Source organism: Pongo pygmaeus, chromosome 5 (genome assembly GCF_028885625.2).
Source record: "Pongo pygmaeus isolate AG05252 chromosome 5, NHGRI_mPonPyg2-v2.0_pri, whole genome shotgun sequence".
Classification (NCBI taxonomy): Eukaryota; Metazoa; Chordata; class Mammalia; order Primates; family Hominidae; genus Pongo; species Pongo pygmaeus.
Window position 1 is genome coordinate 78,479,749 of NC_072378.2, and position 24,384 is coordinate 78,504,132.

Here is a 24,384-nt window from a genome sequence, read left to right on the forward strand (position 1 = left end):
GCTCAGGACATCCGGCATTAAATGACTGAAATAATGGAAAGACAAACTCTGTCTACTCCAACTTGATACTACTGGTTCCTGCTATGGTCTTTGGCAAACCAAGTATTAGATTCTGGGAACGTGGTGATTCCTAGGGTAATTTTTCCAAGAGTGAGAAATTGGATTTTTTTTTTTTTTTTTAAGGATAGGGCCTATGCTTTGATAATCTTCTGTTCCATATAGATAGCTGGAATCTCTTTAAAAATTCAATACAACAGAGCCTGAGGTTACAATGAAAGCCCTGAAAGAACTACACTCTTTCCAGAGACAGGGAGGTCAGGTTTCACTGACTGAAAAAACTCAAACCATCAAGGTGAAACTGAACAACACAAATTGAGGAACACTAATTTTAAACTTTAATTTAATAAAAAAAATGAACTCATGAGAAGAAGATAATTTTATTTACTTCAATATCTTACAACTTTAAAGTTTTGGAAATGCAAGGGTATTTGAAATTTAATTTTCCCTTAACATTTCATAATAAGAAGGTAGTTAATACTAAAACACAGTGCAACTATATACTGTTGATATTTCTTTACTAGATGATATTAATGTTATCATGTTACTTAACTGCACAATCTCCATTGTGGCTGGCCATAATTCTGAATGGAAAATAAAATGAGCAAATTTAAATCTTGTGAAAAGAACAGGCTTGGATTTAATTAAAAAAAAAATTAAACTTTTTACTGCAATAATTATAGATTAACATACAGTTGTAAGAAATAACAGCGATTATTTGTATCCTTTATCCAGTTCCCCCAAATATAACTTTTTTTTTTTTTTTTTTGAGATGGAGTCTCGCTGTCGCACAGGCTGGAGTGCAGTGGCACGATCTCAGCTCACTGCAGGCTCCGCCCCCCGGGGTTCACACCATTCTCCTGCCTCAGCCTCCGGAGTAGCTGGGACTACAGGCGCCCGCCACCTCGCCCGGCTAATTTTTTGTATTTTTAGTAGAGACAGGGTTCCACTGTGTTAGCCAGGATGGTCTCGATCTCCTGACCTCGTGAACTGCCCACCTCAGCCTCCCAGAGTGCTGGGATTACAGGCGTGAGCCACCGCGCCAGGCCCAAAATAGTAATATTTTGCAAAACTTTGTATCCTTTATCCAATTCCCCCAAATGGTAACATTTTGCAAAACGTAGTACAACATCAGAAGGAGGATGCTGACATTTATACAATCCATTGATCTTACTCAGACTTCCCCAGTTTTACTTCTATTAGTTTCTATTAGTTTGTGTGTGTGCGGACACAGGCATACATTGTTTTACTGTGCTTTGCAGATAGTGCTTTTTTTTTTACAAGCTGCAAGTTTGTGGGAACCCTGCAATGAGCAAGTGCCATTTTTCAACCACATATGCTAACTTCGTGTCTCTGTGTCACATTTTGGTAATTCTTAAAATATTTCTGGCTTTTTCACTACCATTATATCTATTATGGAGATCTGTTATCAGTAATTTTTATGCTTCTATTGTAGTTGTTTTGAAGCACCATGAACCTCACCTATATAGGACAATGAACTTAACTGACAAATGATACGTGTGTTCTGACTGCTCCACCGACTAGCCATTGCCCCATCTTCTCCCTCTCCTCAGGCCTCACTATTCCCTGAGACAGAACAATAGTAAAGTTAGGGCAATTAAAAACCCTAACTGATCCAGTGAAAACATCTCTCACTTTAAATCAAAGGTAGCAATGATTAAACTCTGTGATGAAAGCATGTCAAAAGCTGAGACAGGCTGAAAGCTATGCCTCTTGTGCCAAACAACCATGTTTTGAATGAAAAGGAAAAGCTCTTGAAGGAAGTTAAATATGCTACTCCAGTGAACATAGGAATGATATGAAAGTGATGCAGGCTTGTTGCTGATACAGAAATAGTTTTTGTGGTCTGGATAGAAGATCAAACCAGCTACAACATTCCCTTAAGCCAAAGCCTAATCCAGAGCAAGGCCCTAACTCTCTTCTCTCCTATGAAGGTTGGAAGAGGGGAAAAAGCTGCAGAAGAAAAGTTGGAAGCTAGCAGAGGTTGGTTCATGAGGCCTAAGAACTACCTGTGTAACATAAAAGTGTAGGGTGAAGCAGCAAGTGCTGATGAAGTAGCTGCAGCAATTTATCCAGAATAACTAGCTAAGATCACTGAAGACAGTAGCTACACTAAACAACAGATTTTCAATGTAGTAACAGATCAAACAGCCATCTAAATGGAAGAAGATATCGTCTGGACTTTCACAGCTAGAGAGAAGTAAGGGCTTGGCTTCAAAGCTTCAAAGGACAGTCTAAATCTCTTCTTAGGGGCTAACGCAGCTAGTGACTTCAAGTTGAAGCTAATGCTCATTTATCATTCCAAAAATCCTAGGGCACTTAAGAATTATGATAAATATACTCATCTTGTGCTCCATAAATGAAACAACAAAGTCTAGATGGCAGCACATCTATTTATAGCATGGTTTACTGAATATTTTTAGTCCACTGTTGAGACCTACTACTCGGAAAACATGATTGCTTTCAAAATATTACTGTTCATCGATAATGCACCTAATCACCCCAGAGCTCTGATGGAGATATACAAGGTGATTAGTGTTCTCTTCATGCCTGCTAACCGAACATCCATTCTGCAGCCTATGGGTCAAGGAATAATTTTGATTTTCAAGTCTTTTTATTTAAGAAATTATATTTCATAAGGCTATAGCTGCACTAGATAGTTATTCTGCTAACAGATCTGGGCAAAGTACACTGAAAACCTTCTGGAAAGGATTCACCATTCTAGATGCCATTAAGAACATTTATGATTCATGGGAAGAGGAAAAATATCACTGTTAACAGGAGTTTGAAAGAAGCTGATTCCAACCCTCATAGATGATTCCGAAGGTTGAAGACATCAGTGGAAGAAGTTACTGTAGATGTAATGGAAACGGCAAGAGAACTAGAATTAGAAGCGGCAACTAAAGATGTGACTGAAGTGCTGAAGTTGCATAATAAAACTCTAAACGAATGAGGAGCAGCTCATGGATGAACAAAGAGGTTTCTTGAGGGAGGCTACTCTAGTGAATATGCTTTGAACATTGCTGAAATGTTAACAAAGATTGTAGAAAACTATATGAACTTGGCCAGGCGCGGTGGCTCATGCCTGTAATCCCAGCACTTTGGGAGGCTGAAGTGGGCAGATCACAAGGTCAGGAGATCAAGACCATCCTGGCTAACAGGGTGAAACCCCGTCTCTACTAAAACTACAAAAAATTATCCAGGGATGGTGGCATGCGCCTGTAGTCCCAGCTACTGGGAAGGCTGAGGCAGGGGAATTGCTTGAACCTGGGAGGTGGATGTTGCGGTGAGCCGAGATCACGCCACTGCACTCCAGCCTAGGCAACAGAGTAAGACTCCATCTCAAAAAAAAAAGAAAAGAAAAGAAAATTACATGAACTTAATAAAGCAATGGCAGGGTTTGAGAGGACTGACCCCAGTTTTGAAATAAGTTCTACACAGAAATATTTCATGAGAGGAGTCAAATCAATGTGGCAAGCTTTATTATTATCTTATTTTAAGAAATTGCCACAGCCACTCCAACCTTCAGCAACCTCCACTCTGATCAGCCAGCAGCCATCAACATTGAGGCAAGACCCTTCACCAGCAAGAAGAGTATAATCACTGAAGGTTCAGATGGTTGTTAGCGTTTTTCAGCACTAAACAATTTTCAAATTAGGTATGTAGTTTTTTTCAGACATAATCATATTGTTCAATTAACAGATTATAGAATAGTATAACCTTAACTTTTACATGCACTGGGAAACAAACAAACAAAATCATGTGAGCTGCTTTACTGCACTGGTCTGGAACCAAACCTGCAATATCCCCAAAGTATGCCTGTATCTTAGCAACCTAAATCTGCTCTCCATTCCTATACCCTTGTCATTTCAAGAATATTTCATAAATGGAATCATACAGAATGTACTTTGAAATTATTTTTCTCCACTCAGCATAATTCCCTCAAGATTCATACCCATTGTATCAATATGCTGTTCCTTTTTATTGCACAGTAGTAGTCCATGGTGTGAATATACCATTGTTTAACCATCTACCCACTGAAATACATCTAGGTATCTTTCTGGCTTTTGGGTATTAAAAATAAAGCTGCTATACATTTATGTTCAGGTTTTTGTGTGAACATGAGTTTTCATTTCTTTAGGATAAATTCCCAATAGTGCAATTGCTGGGTCATATGACAGGCAGTTGCATGTTTAGGATTTTAGGAAAGTGCAAAACTGTTTCCCAAAATGGCTCTATCATTTTACATTCCCACTAGCAATGCATGAGTAATTCAGTTTTCTCTACATCCTCTCTAGCATTTGCTGCTGTCACTTATTTTTTATTTTAACCATTCTGAGAAGAATGCAGTGATATTTCATTGTGGTTTCAACTTGTATTTCCCTAATGGTTAATGACATTGATTATCTTTTCATGTGCTTATTTGTCATCTATAGATCCTCTTTGGTAAATGTCTGTTCATGTCTTTTGCCCATTCTCTGTTTGGATTCTGTTGTTTACTATTGAGTTATGAGATTATTTCTGTTACTTAGCCCCCTGTTGGGTATGTCATTGGATTCCATTTTAATTAATGGATGAGGCTGACCCATTTCAGAGAGCCTTTTTAAAAGGAAACTTTAGACTACCCACTGGAGAGATTCTTAGGAAGATTCCCATAGGATAAGTACAAAGTTTCAGAGACAACGCTCTAGGAAGCCCAAAGAAAGAATTATCTGTTAAAGTTATGGCCACAGTCTTGCTTGACCATAGGCCAATGAATAGTTAAGCCCAATGATAAAGGAATAAAAGGATGAAGAATATTTGAAGAGAAATAAATCTTCCTCACTCTTCAGGTTCCCTTCCATGTGCAGGAGCCTCAACCAACAACTAGCAATCTTATCTCCTGACTCATTCCTCTCCAGAGGAGGAGTAAATTAGTCAACTGATATGCTCTGGAAGAAAAACCCAGCTTAGCACAGCCCAGCCTTATGCCATTGTGTGCAATTATACATTTTGCCCTGCATCTTAAAGAAGCAAACCACATGTCCCACAAGGGGAGAAAAACTGTGGCCCACTGCTATCTGTGTCTGGTGAATATTACTTTTTGTTACTGATATGGTTTTTGTGGAATATTACTTTTTGTAACTGATATGGGTTTTATTTCACGAAATAAAAAGTGATAGTAACAAACAGTGATAGTCTGATTTACTATGTCTTATTCTCCATGTTGTTTTTCAATTATTTCAGAATTGGTGTTGAAAAAATCGGCATTATTTATTTGACCCCTTTCAAACCTTAACATTAGAATTAAAAAGTAAACAAGAATCTAATTAAAAATATACCATGTGAGTTAATTTATGATGGATAACTGGGCATATTTGTCATAAGAAAGTGTAAATGTATACCTTTGGTGTGTATTTAATTCTAAATCCTAACATAAATTCAAAGTATGTCCAATCAAAGAGCATAATCTATAATGAACATTAAGACCAAAATTTTAATTATGTAATTACTACTATCTTCTGAGTTGAAGAACTAGACAATCTTAAATTCAAATTCACATTTTGACCTTCATACTTAGAATATACTTCATACACAGAAATCAGCCTTACTGAAGTTCATATAGGCCTCATTCATGAGTATTTCATAACTGAAGATCAAAATGAACTGGATATAAAGTTCCCTCACGGCATGGTCTAAGAGAATAGAATTTTAAATCAATACTTTTAAAGTCATAAATGTATACTTTTAAACATAAATATTTTAATATATATAAAATCTTTTTATATTTTCCAATTTTTTTTGCATCTGAATATCATGTGAATGGCTGGCTAAATCCATTAAAAAATTAAATAATTATAACAAACTTTATAAAATGTATTTTAAGATATAGTTAAACAGGACAAACCAAGACTGAAATATGCTACTCAATAAAACCTCCTACTTGGTCAATCCAAATTTATGATTTTCCTGTTGACCTTAACACATATCATTCTTATCATTTACATAAATCATTCTAGAAATAACTATATTTTAGAAACTTAATTTTTCTACAGTCATGAATAGTTTATACTACCCTTCCAGATAAATTTCAGAGGAATTACAGAGCTGAAAAGGTATTATGCTGTGAATGCTGTTAACTAAAAATGAACCCAAGGAACTATGGTACATAAAAATTCACAACTTCCCTTACCTGGCTACACCAGCTGATAGCTCGGGTACTACCACCCTTCGACTCCAAGCTACAAGATCCCGCTCTGTGGCTATTTCACTTCTTGGTGCGTTGCTGTGCATTTGCCGTACACCTTCAATTTGTCCACTACGTCTTAGTCCTACGTTTGGTGGTGAATGAACCTCTGAGGTAGAACTTATGGAGCCTAAGTGAAAAAGTTACTATATTAAGTTCTACTTAGAGATATTTCTCCATTAGTTTATAACAGAAAAAAGAGATAAAACACTATCTTCCATATGAAACTTCATATTGTGGCAAAATAATTAAATTACCATATCAGGAACTAAACCACAGGTAAAAGTGGTTTAATGAAAATAAAACATGGTTATTCAGTTGATCAGATAAGTCAATGAATCATAACTATAGACTATTAAGCCCCAAGGATATAAAATCATTACTTTAAAAAAATGCTAAGTATTTTTGAGAAAACTTCATAAGAAGCAAACTAGACAAACCCAAGAGTATTTATGGTTCATAAATCTGTTTTGACTCTTAAAATTTAATAATATACAACAATAAGGGTGATGAGATGTTCAAGAATGTGGCTTTGACTATTCTACATGTTTACTATAGAAAATGTGGAAGATACACACATTTAAAAACTCATTATCTCTAACTTGAAATCTCATTATGAACCATTTTCTTAGGTCATTAAATATTCTTCAAAACCCTGATCATTTTGGCGACCTAATATTTCATTTTACGGATGTACTATAATTTTTTTAAACCACTTAACACTGTGGGAGATTTAGGCTGTTTCAAATTTTTAAATATTCCACTTAAAATAGAATACCTGCTTACCTCTACTTAAACGGCTGGTATTACTGATACCTGCTTCACCAGAACGTCTCAGGTCTTGCTCCTGTTGTAGTCTTTGAATCATGCTGTCCAGTGGGCTGATCTCCTGGTTTGCTTGCTGACTTAAAACTTGATTCAGTCCTATACAATACCACACAAAATATTACAAATATTTTAGCTACTATTCAAACCATTTTACTCACCAACCTCACTTATCAGTTCAGAATTAACATAATTAAACATAAATTCAGTTTTATGTTCAGAATTAAACATAAATGTTGCTTGGGTAAAAGACTTAAATTATCAACTGTAAATGATGGGAGATAAAAAAAAAGGGAAAGAAAACATCTGTCCATCTTAGTTTATCAAAAATAATGATGAGGATGGTTGCTAACGTTTACTAAGTGTTTATCATGACTCAGATACTCATAATCCATATGGTAACTCCATTAGGTATGTATAAACAACTCCACTTTACAGATGAAACAACCAAAATAACTGTTTGAAGTCACACATCTAATAAGTGGCAACAGTAAGGTTTTCCACTTACATCATAGTTTCTTTTAAAATGACACATCTGATTACCCACTTTCTTAAAAAAAATGTTTACTGCCTCGTTTATTCAATACATTATTGACTGTCTACTATATGTTAGGAACTACGCCAGGTACTGAGATCTAGTGGTAAATAAGGGACATGAAGATCCCTACTCTTTAGGGAGCTAACATACTGATGGGGAAAGTAAACAATAACCCAGGAGTTAATACAGAGTATGAAAGAAAGGTGTTGAAATAAAGAAGGTGATGGTGGGTCAGAAAAATCAGAGAAGCCCTCTCGGACAAGGTAGCATTTGAGCTGAGATTTAAATTAGATAGCCACATAGAGATCTAGATAAGGAACACTTCAGGTAGAACACAAGAGGTACAAAGGCTGTGAAGCAGGGAGAAACTTGTATTTTAATCCATCCAACTTTTCCAGCATTAATGCTTACTTGTACCACTCATACAGGACCACTTGACTTCTGCCCTTCTAACAAGAAAACACCTTCATGCACTGAAACTTTTGAACACAATATTCCCACTGTAAAGATAAACATGACAATCTCTAACTTACCATTCCAGCACCAACTAAAATGGCACTTCCATGATATTTCCTCTGTGAAATCTTTCCAATTACTTCTGAATTACCTGCTACCCTCTTTCACTTTCTTAAACAACCCATACATATCTAAGTATTCAGACCAATATAAAACATAAATGAAGTCCAAACCAGTTAGTTCCTCAAAAGCATGAACTGTCTCACTTATCTAAATCTAGTACAATGCTAGGCATTAAAAAATATTCACTCTTGCTGAATAAATTTTTAAAAGGTATATTATAAAATATATGAAAAATATTGCCATGAGTATAAAGAAGGGAGCAATTACTATCAGCCATACAAGTATATGAGAAGATCTGATCAGCTCAGAATTTTAGGGTGGGCTTAAATGGTAAGAAAAGAGGGCAAGGATATTCTGAAATGAAGCAGTAGTAAAAAAGGTAAAAGGAAAAAGAAATTACATGTATTAAATACATAATTTCATTTACAAGAGAAAACTAAAATTCAATAGGATAAAATAACTTGTTTAAGGTCACCAAAGTAGAAGTGGTAAAAGCAGAGAGAAGTAAAAGTTCAAATGTCTTATACTTCTTTCCTGGTTTGCTGTTGGAAAACCATGTTGGAATACTGATGAATAATCTGATATAGCTCAAGTTTACAACTGAAAAAAACACACTTAAAGTATGTTGTACGGTGCCAATATAACAAGCTCATTTATTATTATAATAACTCAAATCTATTTTTCCCTAACTCTGAGAGATTTCCCAGAATAAATTTTATTATCTGGATTTGCAAATAAAAAGCTAAGGTTTTTTTGAAAAGTATTTTGCTTTTGTTCTGTTCTTGTATTAACCAATTTTAGACTCAATAAGTCTAAAATATGACAAAAAAAGATTTTTACTCTGAATTCTGAGAATTAGAACACTGAAAAATTTTGGGACTCATTACAAACCCAGTATTATTGCTATGGATTCTCTTATGGATACCAACAACTGGTATCTATTTCATTTTTAAGATTATGCCTACTTTATATGGAAGAAAGAACAATGGACTGAGAATCAGAGCTGAGGTTACAGTCCCTGTGATTCTATGACACAATACCACTAAATTTTGAATTCTCTCAACTTGCAGGACTGGAATATCATAGATACAGGATTAAATATTGTTTATGAAAGCCCTTTATAAATCGGTAAATGGATTTAAAAAGTAATAATAATAATTAATTAGCACTGATACTTTAATAAGTGAGTGTTTTCCTTATTTCCCTGTGTCTGAAACCCTAAAGTAGCTATCTATTTTGAGGCTTGGGAACAATCTGATTTTGCCAATTCCTCTCCGAGAGGCTGAAGACATTTCTCTTAATTTCAGTCCTATGACCAGAACTTCTCTAATACTGAAACTTATCTAATCTGAGTATCTGTCCATACTTCTCGAATACTACTTATTCTTTTGAGTTCATGCTGTGTCCACTTACTGAGACAAATTAATCTCACAAACTCCAGATATTCAAGTCCACTGGACTGCACTACTCTAGGAGTAGCAGCAGGAATGATTCCTCTAATGCTTCTTCTCACCCTCCATTCTAAGTGGACATGTCTAATTTCAAGAGGAGCCCTTTCTATCCAGTATGTCCATCTTTATTGCAACTTCATGTTAAATCCTTTAAGAAAAATAAGATGCAGGTTTGAGGTTGATTTTTTCTGTGCTCCTTACAGAATCTAATTTCATTATTTAAAAGTCACTCAACACAAAAGCTACTTAGAAGCTTTTGTCGATTAAAGTCTAGAACTTAAAATATTTTCATAAATATTTTTCTAGTCTAAAAATATAGTAGAAGTATTCATAATGACAAAACTGGTTTAACCTTCTTTACAGAACCTTTCCATTATTTTTACTTAATACACTAGTGCTGCATTTCTTGTCAAAAGAGGGAAAGCAGTTTGTAGACTTTGACTCCATTTTAACTCTCATTTAATCCTTCAACACTCCATTATACTTCACTAAAACAGCTCTCAACACTTTCCATGTCAATCCTCTTATAAACCTTTAAAAGTTGGTAACTTTTTAAAACATTTTCAATGTGAACAGGCAATCTACAATCTTTCTCACATCATGCTATTATTCCCTTTAGTAACATTCATCACAATTTGAACTGTGTATTAGTTTATTTTAATGAACTGTGTTTATTAATCTACTAACCCATTCCATGAAAGCAAGGATCATGTTTGTTTAATCCACTACTGAATAGCCATGGCTTAGCAGGTGTTAGAGACAGAAGAGATTATCAATAAATATTGCTGAGTAAGTAAATGAATTGACTTGTTTCACACCAAATACAGGAACTACCTTATTGATCCCTAGGGGTTACAAATGGATAATAAATCAAAATTATTGCTGTAAATCACCAATATTCCATAATTAACTTGTAATCCTTAAGCATGATCAAAGACCTGTATAAAAGTATAAAACACACTTTTACTTCTTATCCACTTAACAACTGAAAACAAAGTTTTACTCAATTAGCAATTTTAACAGTTCAGTGGGAAGAAGAAAATTTGATTGTCTAAGAAAATGAGCACCTACCTGAGGAAGTTACTCCCATCTGAGGGATGAGTTGCTCCTCCCTGCAATTTTCACGGCCAGGAACTAATCTTTGATATCTTGATGGATGAGGGTTACCATCAACATCAACCAAAAAAGGGGGAGGCATAAGATGAGGTGCTTGCTGAGTCTGTTCATCTAATACAAAATTGTTGGCATCACGAATAAGTGGCCGATAATCACTATGAAAGAACATCTGATCTGCTATCTGTAAAAAGAAAAGTCCATAAAAGACTGGAAAAATAAAAATGTATCATTGTAGGAAAAAAGTCTATATCATTTCTAACAGAAAGCAAACATCTGAATACGAATAATGGTATTAAGCAACAATTTTTAAAATATTATTTTCCTCAATTAATTATAAATAGGTATTTTAATTTTCTACCTTAAGTATTATGATCAGAAAAGTAGCTGCTTTACATTTTCTCTGAAACAAGGAAGGGATTATACACAGGAGTCCCCTCTTATTTGCAATTTTGCTTTCCATGGTTTCAGTTACCTGTGGTCAACCTGACTCCAAAAATGCTGAACAGAAAATTCCAGAAATAAACAACTCATAAGTTTAACTGTGCACTGTTCCAAAATGCATAATGAAATCACATGCCATCTCACTTGGGACACAAATCATCCCTTTGTCCAGCATATCCACATTGTCTAGATATGCTACCCACCCATTACTGTATAGAAAAAACACAGTGTGAATAGGGTTTGGTACTCTCCAAAGTTTTAGGCATCCATTTGGAGTCTTGGAACATATTCCCTGTGGATAAGAGGAGGCTACTGTGTAGAAAAGCTACCACTAAAAATAAGCTATTCAATATTCAATTTTAAATTAAACGGTAACATCAAATCTAGTCATAAATCATTCAACAGTATTTTTACTTCCACAGAGCTACCATGCTTTATCTTAAATCTTTAGGTATACAGTAAGTATGATTTGTGTAATATTACTATAAAAATCACATAAGATTTTCTAAGGGTTAATAAGCATTTTCTCTAAATGTTTTGAGATTATATGAAATTATTAATATAAACTCAACCAGGACATAAATTTTATTATTTAAAATTTCACTGGTTAATTTGCAATTTTTTTAACTAAATTATAAACTACTCAATATTTACTATCATAACCTTTTATACCATTCCACCACTAGTAAGCAATTTAATTCTTCTAGTCACTAATCTTAAAGTTGGGGTCTTTAACTGCTGAGCCTGTAGTGCCAGCCGCAGTTCTTTAGCAGGCTGAAATGAGAGGATTGTTTGAGCCCAAGAATTCAAAGCCAGCCTAGGCAACATAGTGAGACATTTCACCCCTACTCTGTAAAAAAAGTCCCCCCAAAACTGGACAGGATCTTTAATAAAAAACATTAACTACAATCAGGTAATATAATACATTTTTAAGAGCCACATGAAAGCCACAGATTTGTACCCTAGATAAGTACATATTATCTATATTAAAAAAACATTTTACATAATTTCAGAGTCCCACTATGGATAACATCTTCCATCTCCAGTTTATATACCCCAAGTTAAGAATTCCAATCCAGATTGCTCCAGCAGGCTAAGAGTTCTTTTTTTCTGAAATATGCAGATTTTTAAATAACAAGCCCTAATAAAGTGAGATTTAACTGCTGTCTTCACCTTCCTTTCCAAAACTAAGTCTCCAGACTACTTAACACAAGATTCTTCGAATTTTATCCTGAATGTAAAGATGCTGATTCTCACCCACTCCAAAAACATACAACCCCTAAACATGCATTAAAAAAAAATAAGGACATGATATATAGTCATCATACTCTACCTTGTCATATTTGCTACTGGACCCAAAGCCAAAAATTAAAAGATGTCCATGAGAGTCTGTGCATGCAAAATGCTGACCATCAGGAGAGCATTTGCAGTCAAATACTGCGCCATGTCCTTGGCCTTCAATCTGAAATATATTTAACCAACAGTAAGAAAACTACCATTAAAATGAAAAGAATTGGTCACTATTATTACAATAATTTTATGATAAAGGCATACATCCTAATGAAGTGAAGATTAAGTAAAACAAGCATAGTACAGTAATAAAATTTATGAATATTCATGAAAAGTGCCAGATTAATAGCCTTGAAAAATAAAGTACTCTATCCACAGACCAAACACAATTCAGGAAATAAAAGAATATCAACTCCCCCACCCATAGAATTCTGTTTCATGTTTTAAACTCAGACTTAACACATAATTATGTCTTACACTCCATCTATCTCCGTTCAATCATGCCCTTTCTGCAAAAGCTGACATGTAGCAACTGTACCGATTTTTTGGTAATTCTTGGAAGTAGTAGCCAGAGATCATTGCTCAAATGACACTAGATTTTATTATTTTTGGTAATAAATTCCCTGGTAGTCTGACTCGTCTTTTAAATGGTGAATTTCAAAGGTTAAAGAAAAGGTTTTTTTTACCTGATAATTGTTTTCTGTTTTCCAGTTCCATTAATCCAGAACGAATGGGTTTCCTCCCTGCAACCTGTCAATCAAACAGAGGTGGCCAATCACCACTCTGAATTTTTTGCTCTCAGTGCTTCTTCAGACTATGTTCCAGTTGAAAACTTCTTTAGCAGTGTTCTGAAAGAGGTAAAAATTCTACCCTATCTAAAGCACATCTAGGGACTGAATTTCAGAAACAACTAAAATAGGGAGTTGACTCCCTAACAAATAACAACTAAGGATGATTTTCAACAAATGCTGTTGGATTTCTGGATTAGCAGAATCGGAACACACACACATTATCAGGTAAGAAATACCTCCTTTCTGTTCCGGTATCCACTGATCTAGAACAAATTGAGCTTTATTAGTAATATCCCAGGAAATGCTTGGAAAAGAGAAAGGTAGTAACTTTCTTTCTTTAGTATTAAAAATGTGGCATAAGGATGGATGTACAGTTCACCAAATGCAGAAGTTAAAATTCAGAAGAAGAATAACTGATTTCTCAAGGAAGGTTTGCATTTTGGTAAAAAGAGAAAATATTTCTATAAAAGAAAGGACTTTACCTAAGAAGTTAATACAATACCACAACTGGGATTGCCTCAAAAAGAAAGCTAGCTTTTTCCTTTGGCTTGCTAAAAAGAAGAAATGTGTGCAACAGTGCTTATTAATGCTCTTTTGGATGGTTACAATAATAGAAAAGAAAGAATAACTTTTTAAAAAATGTAACCATATTAGATAAAACTAGTAAAATTATCTAATGTTTAATATACACAAAAACTTAGAAAAGAAAGGAAATGAATCATAAGTGAAACAGGATTATATCTCGAGTGTGAAGAAAGTTGGAGGATGATAAGATAGGAGAGGAAGGTAACTGATTCCAAGTCTACTTTAAAACAATTCAAAAACGAGAAAGAATATAACTATTTCTCCAGATTACCATAAGGGCACCAGGAGCCATACAGCTAGGCATTTGCCAAAAATGAAAGACTATAAGTACAAATTCAGGATTCAAGTCTTTATTTTTCAGGGTTTTCCTAGGCAAATAAAAAAAAAGTTACATGAACTGTTATAAATAAGCAACCACATGAACAAAGTACACCTCTAAATAGACTTTTATATCAAAAACTAAAAATTAGGGGATTGAAACTGCCTTAGCCATGTGTTGTTAAATGATTTTTTTTTTTAACTCAGTTCACTCAAAATTTCACAGAAGGCAAGAGAGAGAACAAAAAAGCAACTACTTTATAAATCTACTCTAATAAATGTTTCCAGAAGTGTAATTACAAGTCTAAGATTACAATTTTAAGTAGACAGTAGAGTGCAGACTTGAAAGTAGTCCAATTTAGCAATTTCAAAGGAAATCTGATAAATGTTCCTAAGCATGGTATCCTTCATGTGTTGTTTAAACAAACATTTTTTCTTTTTGGGGGTGAGGGTTGGGGGGCAAGTAGGACTAATCAACCCTTGACTCTATTATTTCCATTGTTGCCATATTTACAGTTAGTAGATCTCTAAAATAATCTTTGGGGACAGCTGAAGCTTATAAAGCTCTAAAAGAGCAAAGAAAAAATAGCAATCATATTTAAGATGCCTGTGTGTCCTATATAACACATTTCATTGTGAATATGGCAAGACAGTATTAATTTTCTTGGTATAATGCATCTGTTTAACTCCAAAGTGACTTTTACGTGGAGAAAATGAAAGTATATTTCAATCATATCAGAAAAAAGGAAAGGATATTATTTGGATTAACCATTTGTTTCCTAAAGGAGGCATTAAAAGAATCTGCTTTACTCATGAACCAGTTAGAAAAGGTGCCTCTAACTTCATCAATTAAAAGACCAACTCTCTATTTATTAATGGATCCTCAGACAATAAACACCCATACCTATAAACTGCAGACTAGGTTTTCCAAGACCAGGCTTCCAAACAATTGATGATATAAAACAGGAAAATATTTTACTTTCTCTATATTAACTAAAAATATCCTAGCTGGTTTTAAAATGTATGTTATGATTAACTAAGCCAATCAAAAGAAAAGAATTTTATCTTTTTAAACAAGGGTCAAAGTATTTAAGAGTAAGAATTCTCAAAAACAAAATTTTAAATGAAGGCACTATGTGAATATTCACATGTACTAGAAAGCAGTAAGGTTTATCTTCAAAAATGAAAAAAAATACCCTCTCTCACCAAATGAAAGGTATATGAGCCTATCATAAAATTAAATGCACTACATACCAAGAAAATGTGTCAACATAAAATTTAATACTACATAGAGCTTATGCTAGCTAGCACTTACTACAGTTGTAGTAAAATAATTAGAAACAGAGTGAAACTACTAAGTAATGACGAATTATCAAAATAAGTGCATTTTAGATGAATTATTCCTCTAATAAAATCAAGTATGCTTGTTATGCATTATTTTGGATATATAGAAATAAAGACCACATAAAGCTCATAGACATTAAATATCAGTAAGGTTTAGCTGAGATAATCTATGAGACAGTATTTACCAGTAACTGTGAAAACTTCAAAAAGAATAACAGGAGTAAAAAGAAAAGAAATAAAAGTATATTCAGCAATTATTGTATTTTGTTTTATTTTTAAAAGGAGGAGATGGGAGGATCAGATGTGTTAAAATAATGACTCCCTTATTTGAAAATTCTCATACTGACTAAAGAATTCTATAAATACTACCAATAAATGAGTAATATAAACTTGTTAGGCATTTAGAGACTTACACTAAACTTTAAAGAAATTAAATGATACAAAAACTTATGAGCTAAGAGCTCTGATGAGAACTCATTAAGGAAAGAATACTAATACCTTTTCTGAGGGAAGGTACTATACACAACTAACATAATTTTCGTGAAGCAGAAAAATGAATGATTAGACAGAGGAATGAGGTTGAAGACCCAAGACATCTCTCCATCAGTAATAGGTAAATCACCTAATCTCTGTGGAATGATGGAGATAAATGATCACTAGAGTCCAGTTCTAAAATCCTACCATCTGAGGTTCTGAAAGGTATGTTGAAAAAAACTGGACAAATCTGGAGATGAAGTATATTAAAAGCAGAATGCACACTAAAATTCAGGGTCTCAATTATATCAATCATGAAGAATATACAGAGAGTGAATATGAGAAGTATATGCTTCTAGAAAACCTTAACACAAAGTAGGAAGGTTAAAAAATATGGGCTATCTTAGGCAGAACCATCCTCTTCTAGAGTTATTTCAATTCTATTAGCAGGGTCAGTTTGTCTTGTTCTTTTTTTTTTTTTGCATACCGTTGATTAGAAGAAAGCATCTTACCTAGGAAATACTCCAAAATTTAAAATTATGTATGCAACTTTTAAAATACCCTAAAATAATCTTATGAAACAGACTCATATACCAAGAATGAAAAGAGCTGATAAATGGAATTTATGCTAAGAATAACCCTTAAGAAGTCCTTCCTTATGTATTAAAAAAACTTTTAGATTAGAGCTTGCCAACCTAGAGAAAAATATGTAAACTAGATACAAAAGGGACTCAGATGTATACTTGAAATAAGTGTTGGATCCTGGCCAACATGGTGAAGCCCTGTCTCTACTAAAAACACAAAAATTAGCTGGGTGTGGTGGCGCTCGCCTGTAGTCCCAGCTACTTGGGAGGCTGAGGCAGGCAGGAGAACCACCTGAACCCAGGAGGCGGAGGTTGCAGTGAGCTGAGATCGTGCCACTGCACTCCAGCCTGGTGACAGAGCAAGACTCTGTCTTAAAAAAAAAAAAAAAAAATCCAAATTCCAACAGTTCAGGTGTTATCAAATTACTTTAAAATAGTTATTGCATGGCTGTTTTAATCCTGAAAATTCTTTAACTTATGCCAACATAAAAAAGGAAACTGCCGGACCTGACTTGATAAAAATCAGTAGATCAGATTATTACAGAAAATGAAAAAAAATTATTACATAAAAGTGATTCTGAAAAATCAGCTCTAGATTTTCATCAAAAGAAAAATATTACCAAAATAAATATCTTCAAATTTAACAGCATTTTGTACCCATATTCTGATTTCTCTGGGAAGAGCAATACTATTGATTACGCCTTCCTTGAGGCTTATTTTCTTTTGGTCTTTTTGGCATATTAGCATGGTGTGTCTTCCTTGACACACCCTCTAAGGATTGTGACCCCTTTTCCATTCTGCTAAATATATGAGTATTTCCTAAAGTTTACTTCTAAGCCTTCTGCACTTCCTTCTCCTGTCTCCATGAGGAAGTAAACTATATTCTATAAGAAACACTTCAACATTTTCTTCTTTTTACTCCTAGCCCCTCTAAGCAGTCTATCTCCAAGTGCCAGCTGGCCATTTCCACATAGGTAGTTCAACGCAATAAACATTATTACAAATGAACTGAAAAAAGAAGTCAGTTCTCCCTTATGTCTTTCATATTTCCACTAATAAAACCATTGTTCTCAAGGTCACCCAGGCTTAACACTCTATAAACCCATTTATTAAATCTTTCCTCCCTGTCATCCTATAGCCCAAATCCCAATATAGTCACAAAACACCAAGTCATTTATGTATTTTTTTCTTTGCAAATTTCCTACCAACTACCCCTATAATATTTCATGACTAATTAAAGTAGTTGTCCTCACACTTATTCAATTTCATACCTGAAACAGTACTACTGGCAACCAAACTATTTTTCTCTTAGCTTCTTGACCATCCTATAAAATAATTTACTAAAGCCCCCACAAGGTTCATAGGTATTTATGCCTGTGAGATCATTTGAAGTCACTGACAGTCCATCTCAATTTGTTTTTCGTCGTTATTTCCAAAATCTACTGCAATCAAGCTTTCTAAATATCTAAATTTCTATGAACATGTCATGACACTTAGCTTTTTATAATGTTCCTCTTGTTTATAAAATTCATTCTCTTTCTTACTGACTCGATTCCTATTTATCTTTCAAGGCAGTTTCAATTCCTCCTCCTCAACAAAACGTCTCCAATCATCCACCCTGACATGATCTCTACATCTTAAGATACAGCAGCTATCTTTTCTCATTTGTCATGCTATTGTTTGAAATTATTTATCAATATTTATCTCTTTAGGTATATGTTGTATATTTTGTATCCCCAACTTAACTGTAGGCTGACTAAAAATAAAGACCACGTCTTATTCTCCCTTGTGGTCCTCATATTTTGTGCTTAACACAAAAGAAAACACTCAAACATTTGTTAAAACATTTTCATCTGCATGTTTAAATTCTGTATAATTTCATATACTTTCTCATATAACTATCAAATCTCAAATACCCTTGTGATAGCAAGTCATGGACTATGTCAAAGAATTACTACATAAAAGTAATTCACCACATATAATGCAGTGTGAGAAGCTGGAGAGACAAACTCACATTCATGGCAACAGATTAACACGACTTTTGTACCAAGATATATATCTGTGTGTGTGTATGTATATATATATACATACACACACATATATAAAAAAGAGATATAATCTAAAGAATCTTAAAACCTGAAAGAAAGTGATAATTACTAAAGTGTATGGTAAGAAGATCAAAAGTACTTCCTTACCCAAAGAAGCTGAAACATAGACTGGAAGCATCAGAGAGTCCTTTTAACACAGAGAGTATAAATATAGGACATTATCTTGTTAGATGATGATAGGAAGAAAGAAGGAAGGAAAGAAGGGAGGAAGGGAGGGAGGGAGAGAGGGAGGGTTCGGTGAGGGAGAAAAGAAAAGAAAGAGACTCTTCTCCTGATTCATAAGAGATAACACAATATGAGATGTATCTATTTTGAGCTTCTCTTTCTCCCTTTCCTAGACATATACAGCTACAATTATCTAAAACTAAAGTACAGGTCACACTGAGAACATGTTAACATCAGAAGAAGTATGCATGTACAAAAATTCTGGGTGGTAGATTGGCAGCCTCTGCTCGTTTGGAACGTTGCAAGGAGAAATATATTGTTCTGGATTAGTGGACACTGGAACTTTTTTTTTTTTTTTAATCTCTTAAGTAAAAGAAAGGTTAAGAGAACAATTATAAAAATGAGGAAAACTTTAATCAAATAAAAACTTATTTGGAATTTACCCATGAAACAACAAAAGTAAAGCAAAAATCAAATTCAGTAAAACTGCTTTCTATTAAGAGACATACTATACTCTTTGATTAAAATGAAAACCAGACAGGAGGCAACAAACTACAGCTTTGAGTAATGACAGAAATAGAAAGATATGGAAAGAGAGAGAGAGAGACACAGCTAGGACTACAGAGAAAAGAAAGAGTAAGAGAAATAAAGCAAAACCGCCAGAAACATGAGGAAAGCTACTAAAAACATGGGGTCTACAAATTCAACTCCAAGCCTCTCTTATTTACTATTTAATATTCAAATGGCCTAGTACTAAGAAATGTGAAAAGTCTCTATCTTTTCAAATTAATTTAATATTCATTTAGTTAAACTCGTAGTTAAAACTTAGCTGTCCTGTGCTAATTTAATGGGGGAAAAAAAGACCATAAAACAATTTATATTTAGGAACATTTAAGGTTATAATTAACTTCTAAACCTGGCAACCTCTTTCACACAAGGCCCTCAGTTTCAGTGAGAGCTGCACACATTTTCAAGCTATTTCTGGGAATTATTTATCTGCCTTTTAGCATTTAATGGGAGTATAGAGCCTTTAGAGTTCAGAACAACTCTCATCAAAACAAAGCTATTCTGATGTTTACCTCCTGCCAATGCCAAACAAACGTGGGCTTACTAAGTTATACCCAACTATTATAGTTTGGTAGATTCTTAACACACACTACTTGCTTCAGTAAAATATCCAAATATATACCTCATTTCCTCTGAATACTCAAGTTATGTAAGGACTGCTCAGTTGATTCGTAAAGAAATAACTGATAAAAGTACTGAAGGCCTAGAATGTAGTTTGTTTGTTTTTAAAGAATAAAGTTGTCTCATAATTTTTTCTACAAAATTCTCTTTGGCTTCTTCTCCTGTTCATTTAAAAAAGAAAAACAACAACAACAAAAAGAACCACAAAGGCTTTCCCAAAAAGTGCTTTTAAAAGTTTTTATTAAAGATGAGACAACAGAAAGGGTAGGGGGAGTACAAGCTACATATACTGTCTATTCCATTTCATGCCCTATGTTAGCCTCTTTTAAAACATCATCTCATGTGTCATATACTTCTTATAACAAAAACAAACCCAGCACCCACTCCCCAACTGCTTTTATCATTGAGATCCTCTATTAGGAGGAAAGTTAGCAGTAAAAACAAGAAAAATAAACCCCTCAGTTTTTCTGGAGAATAGTACTTGAAAGTTGAGAATCCATTTATAAGATTTCAGAGTGAAGTAAATTATTTAAACATAAAAGAACTAAATAGCTTTATCTCAATTCCCAATCTCAAACTCTTTAATTTGCTGACAAATTTAGATGGTCCCAAAATAAAGCACAAGAAATTTTTAAAAGTATAAGTCATGGCTTGGTACAGAAAAAAATTAGAATATTTATTAGAATGATGACTATCAGTGCAATATTAAAATATTAATGTTTTATAATCTTATAATATTTAAAAATTATTAAAATGTAATTACTATGTATCAAACAGGCATTTGAAAGTTCACCTTTTCACTTGAAAGGCTTTTTAACATTACAGGATTTTTGGCTATTTCTAAAATTTCAAAAAAAGAATTTACATTTCCATAATTGCATCAAAAATGCAGTAAAATGCTGATGAATACAAAATACTAAATTATATGTTACATGATTTCCATTATCTTTTGCAAAGGTATTATAAATTTCCAATGGAAAATTCAATTATTATTCAAAAAGCAGGAGAAATACTAAAGTATTCTTAAAATGTACTTGATAAAAACCAGTATTTAAGAAATTTGTACATACAACTGTTCTTCTAAAGGTATAGTCTATATTCCTTATTTTCTAGCTGTAGGTGGAATGGTGTGTTTACTTATCTGTTTTATAAACTTCAGTTTTAACAGTCACATGAAATATTATTTAATCTTAAAAATACTTCACATAACTTTCACCATTTCTAGTCAAAAAAGGAGTATTCCACCAGAATTCTTCATCCTCTAATAGACCAAAGCACTATATATGACTAGACCCTTCACACGGTGCTCAAAAAATATTTACTAAACTGAACTTGTGATTACTACTACAACTTAACATCAGGGATTAAATTTGTATGCAATCAAGTATCGTGATATTTTAGTAACTGAAAAACTTATTGATTAGCTACATAGAGCCAAATAGCTATAATTATAGCCAAAACTCAACATTCATGACAGCAAGCAGTGAGAACACAGGCCCTCCCTCGAATTGTTTCTCTTTATTTTCTTAATAGCAATGCTGGATGCTTTATCTTCCATTTGCCCATAAATAAAACAAGCAATGAAAAGAACAAAAGAGTGAAGAGCAAAAAGAATTAGGGCAATTAGATAACTCATAAAAGACAGACAGGAAAAAAAATCAAGTTAAAGAGTAAGATGTCAAAAGATCCACTCAGATTTATTACCATTATGAAAACATTTCTTCATGGACATATCACTAACTGAGTATAGTTAAAAGTTAGCTATGCAGTAACATTGACAAAAGCTCAAAAAGCCAACCATGACGAGATTTGAGTACAGCCAGAGTCATGGGTTTATGCTCCAAGTGCCCACATAATAGCTGTGTGAACTCAGTAAATTGGGGCAAAGCACTTCGTCTCTGTAATGTACAGTTTCTCCATTCCTAAGACCAAGAATAATAAAATCTATCTTGGTCATCTTACAAGGTTTTCATGAGACCCAAAGGAGGTAAAATACATGGGAGCATTTTGGAAACCATTAAACATCATACAAAAAATTAAAGGTAGCATCTTTATTTTAATGAGATTAAGGGTGGCTCACTTTCTGTTTTTTCAAACGCAGGATTTTTTTTAGCTTTTTTGGTTTATGTTTTGCTCACTGTCTGCAATTCTATGAATACTATCCAATTCAACTTATTACATGTATTTGTTTCTTCTGCCCTTTAGAGTTTTCCTATCTCTTATCCATAAAAAGAACCAGAAAAATATCCTCATCTAAAACTCTTATTTAACAATAAACAATTTTTAAGGCAGTAATGTAACCAATCCCTCAGCTAATTTTTAAAAATATACAATATATTATGGCTGACTTCTACTCCTGGTTACATTACTAATTTTTAATGGTCTAAGGGCAAATCACTTAACTCTCAAGGTGCTGCAGTTTTTGTTATCTACTGAAAAGGTAGAATATTAGTGTGACCAACTTACCTGATAAGGGAAAATTCACCTTTATAACTGAAAAGTTAAAGCAGTATTCAATTATGAGAGAAAAGTTTCCCTCCAAACACTCTACCAATACAATAATGCCCTTTGGAAATACAAAACTACTAAATGAAGCCACTAGTATATATATGTATCCCACATATTATTTTTTTTTAAGCTATAAAGACAGACTGAGAAATGACTAATTTCCTTATTCAACAGATATTCCAAAAAGGAGCAAATCAGAAACACAAGGACAGAAAGGAAGAAAATATTTTTTACTGGCATATTTACAGGTGGCTTTTTAAAAAAATCTCAATACAATCACAAAGGAAATCCATCCATCACTAACAAGTGCACACCAAATAATTAACACTGTTTTCCAGAAACAGAGGGTTTTACAAACCTTATTTCTTACCTAATGTATTCTAAGGCACAGCCTTAAAGATAGCTAAAGCTATTTCCCTCACTAAAAAATCTGCTATTATATCTGCTTACTCACGACATAGAAATAACTTTACTCTGATTATCAATCAAGCATAGCATCACATTCGTTTAATTTTTTCACAAATCATGTTTCACAAATAACTGTTTTGTGAAATAATTTATTTGGCAAAATAATTCTGACCACATGTACTAATTGTATTGTTTTATGGTTCATTACTAAAGATTTCTATAATTGCTCTTTTAAAAAAATTTAAACATGCTGAAATAGTGGAAAGTTTTTTCTTTTGTTCTTTGTTGAAAGGTATCTCTAATATACAGAAAGTAGACATTTAAAAAATATGACTACACAAACTGCAGTAGTTGAGACCTTTATACTTCATACAGTAAATAGAAACACTGCTTGGTAAGTTGTATGTGATATATTAAAACATTGTAATTCAAATACTCGGCCAATTATGTTAACATCTATCTAAGAAACAAAATGTGAACAGAAGGTTATAAACTCAAATATTTAAAATACTACCATTTGATTAAAAGCAAGAAATGCCTGATTCTTTGGCCTTAATTTTAAAATCAGTGTACTTGAGTCAAATTCTATTGTGCTAGAAGACTATTAAAGCAGTACAATAATACAATATAAGTATTTATTTATAATTTCTTCACATGGTTTTCCAAGTATTTTTTCTTCTCTATATTGTATCTTCATACTTGTGAATTTCCAAAGTTTCACTGCTAAAACTGATAAAACTGTATCAGTTATCACAATGTACAGGCACTGTAATATGCACAATTAATTTTCTTTTAAATTCAGCATGTCAATAAAGGTGTGGAATAAATCATTCTTTATTGATGGGAATTTAAAGTCAAAATAATGAACCAATTTTTAAATGGATTTCCTTTGTATGCAGAGTACCTTTGTCAAAAAGTTCCCAAATCTTTAGCAGGTATAAAATGAAGAGAATGATAATTACCATATTGAAATAAGATCGTATTTTGACTCCTCTTGCCAGATCCCACACTATCACATTTCCATCATGACCAGCAGAAAAGAGAACTCTAGGATCGAACGGGTGTGGTTCAAGAACAAATACCTCATCTTCATGACCCTGAAATATTTTTGAAGTGTCAAGGAATCATAGATATCAAAAAAGAAAGAAAAACAAACATAATGAAATACCAATAGGGCACTATTTCTAGAAATGGAGTTTTAAGAAGTATTAAATTGGCAAAAATCTTCAAATTTGTCATGTATATATAATAATGAAACTGAGCTAATATCATTGTCCAGGGCTTAGTGGATGGATCTTTTCATATTAAAAAAACAGCAAATATCTACTATATATTTCCAAGCCAAACCTGTTTAACTGCATTGTTAA

At 33.4% G+C, this 24,384-nt stretch overlaps 1 protein-coding gene across 2 annotated transcripts in view; it reads right to left on the reverse strand.

The window, feature by feature from the left end:
- The window catches only part of PHIP (pleckstrin homology domain interacting protein), a 137,994-nt gene that overhangs the window by 49,794 nt on the left and 63,816 nt on the right, over positions 1-24,384 (reverse strand). For both annotated transcript variants that reach the window (XM_054490176.2, XM_054490177.2), the window contains exons 15-19: positions 23,980-24,114; positions 12,588-12,716; positions 10,769-10,994; positions 7,091-7,228; positions 6,251-6,434 (exon numbers count right to left, since the gene is read on the reverse strand). In XM_054490176.2, the coding sequence (XP_054346151.1) occupies positions 6,251-6,434; positions 7,091-7,228; positions 10,769-10,994; positions 12,588-12,716; positions 23,980-24,114 (812 nt within the window). The remainder of the gene's footprint in view (positions 1-6,250; positions 6,435-7,090; positions 7,229-10,768; positions 10,995-12,587; positions 12,717-23,979; positions 24,115-24,384) is intronic.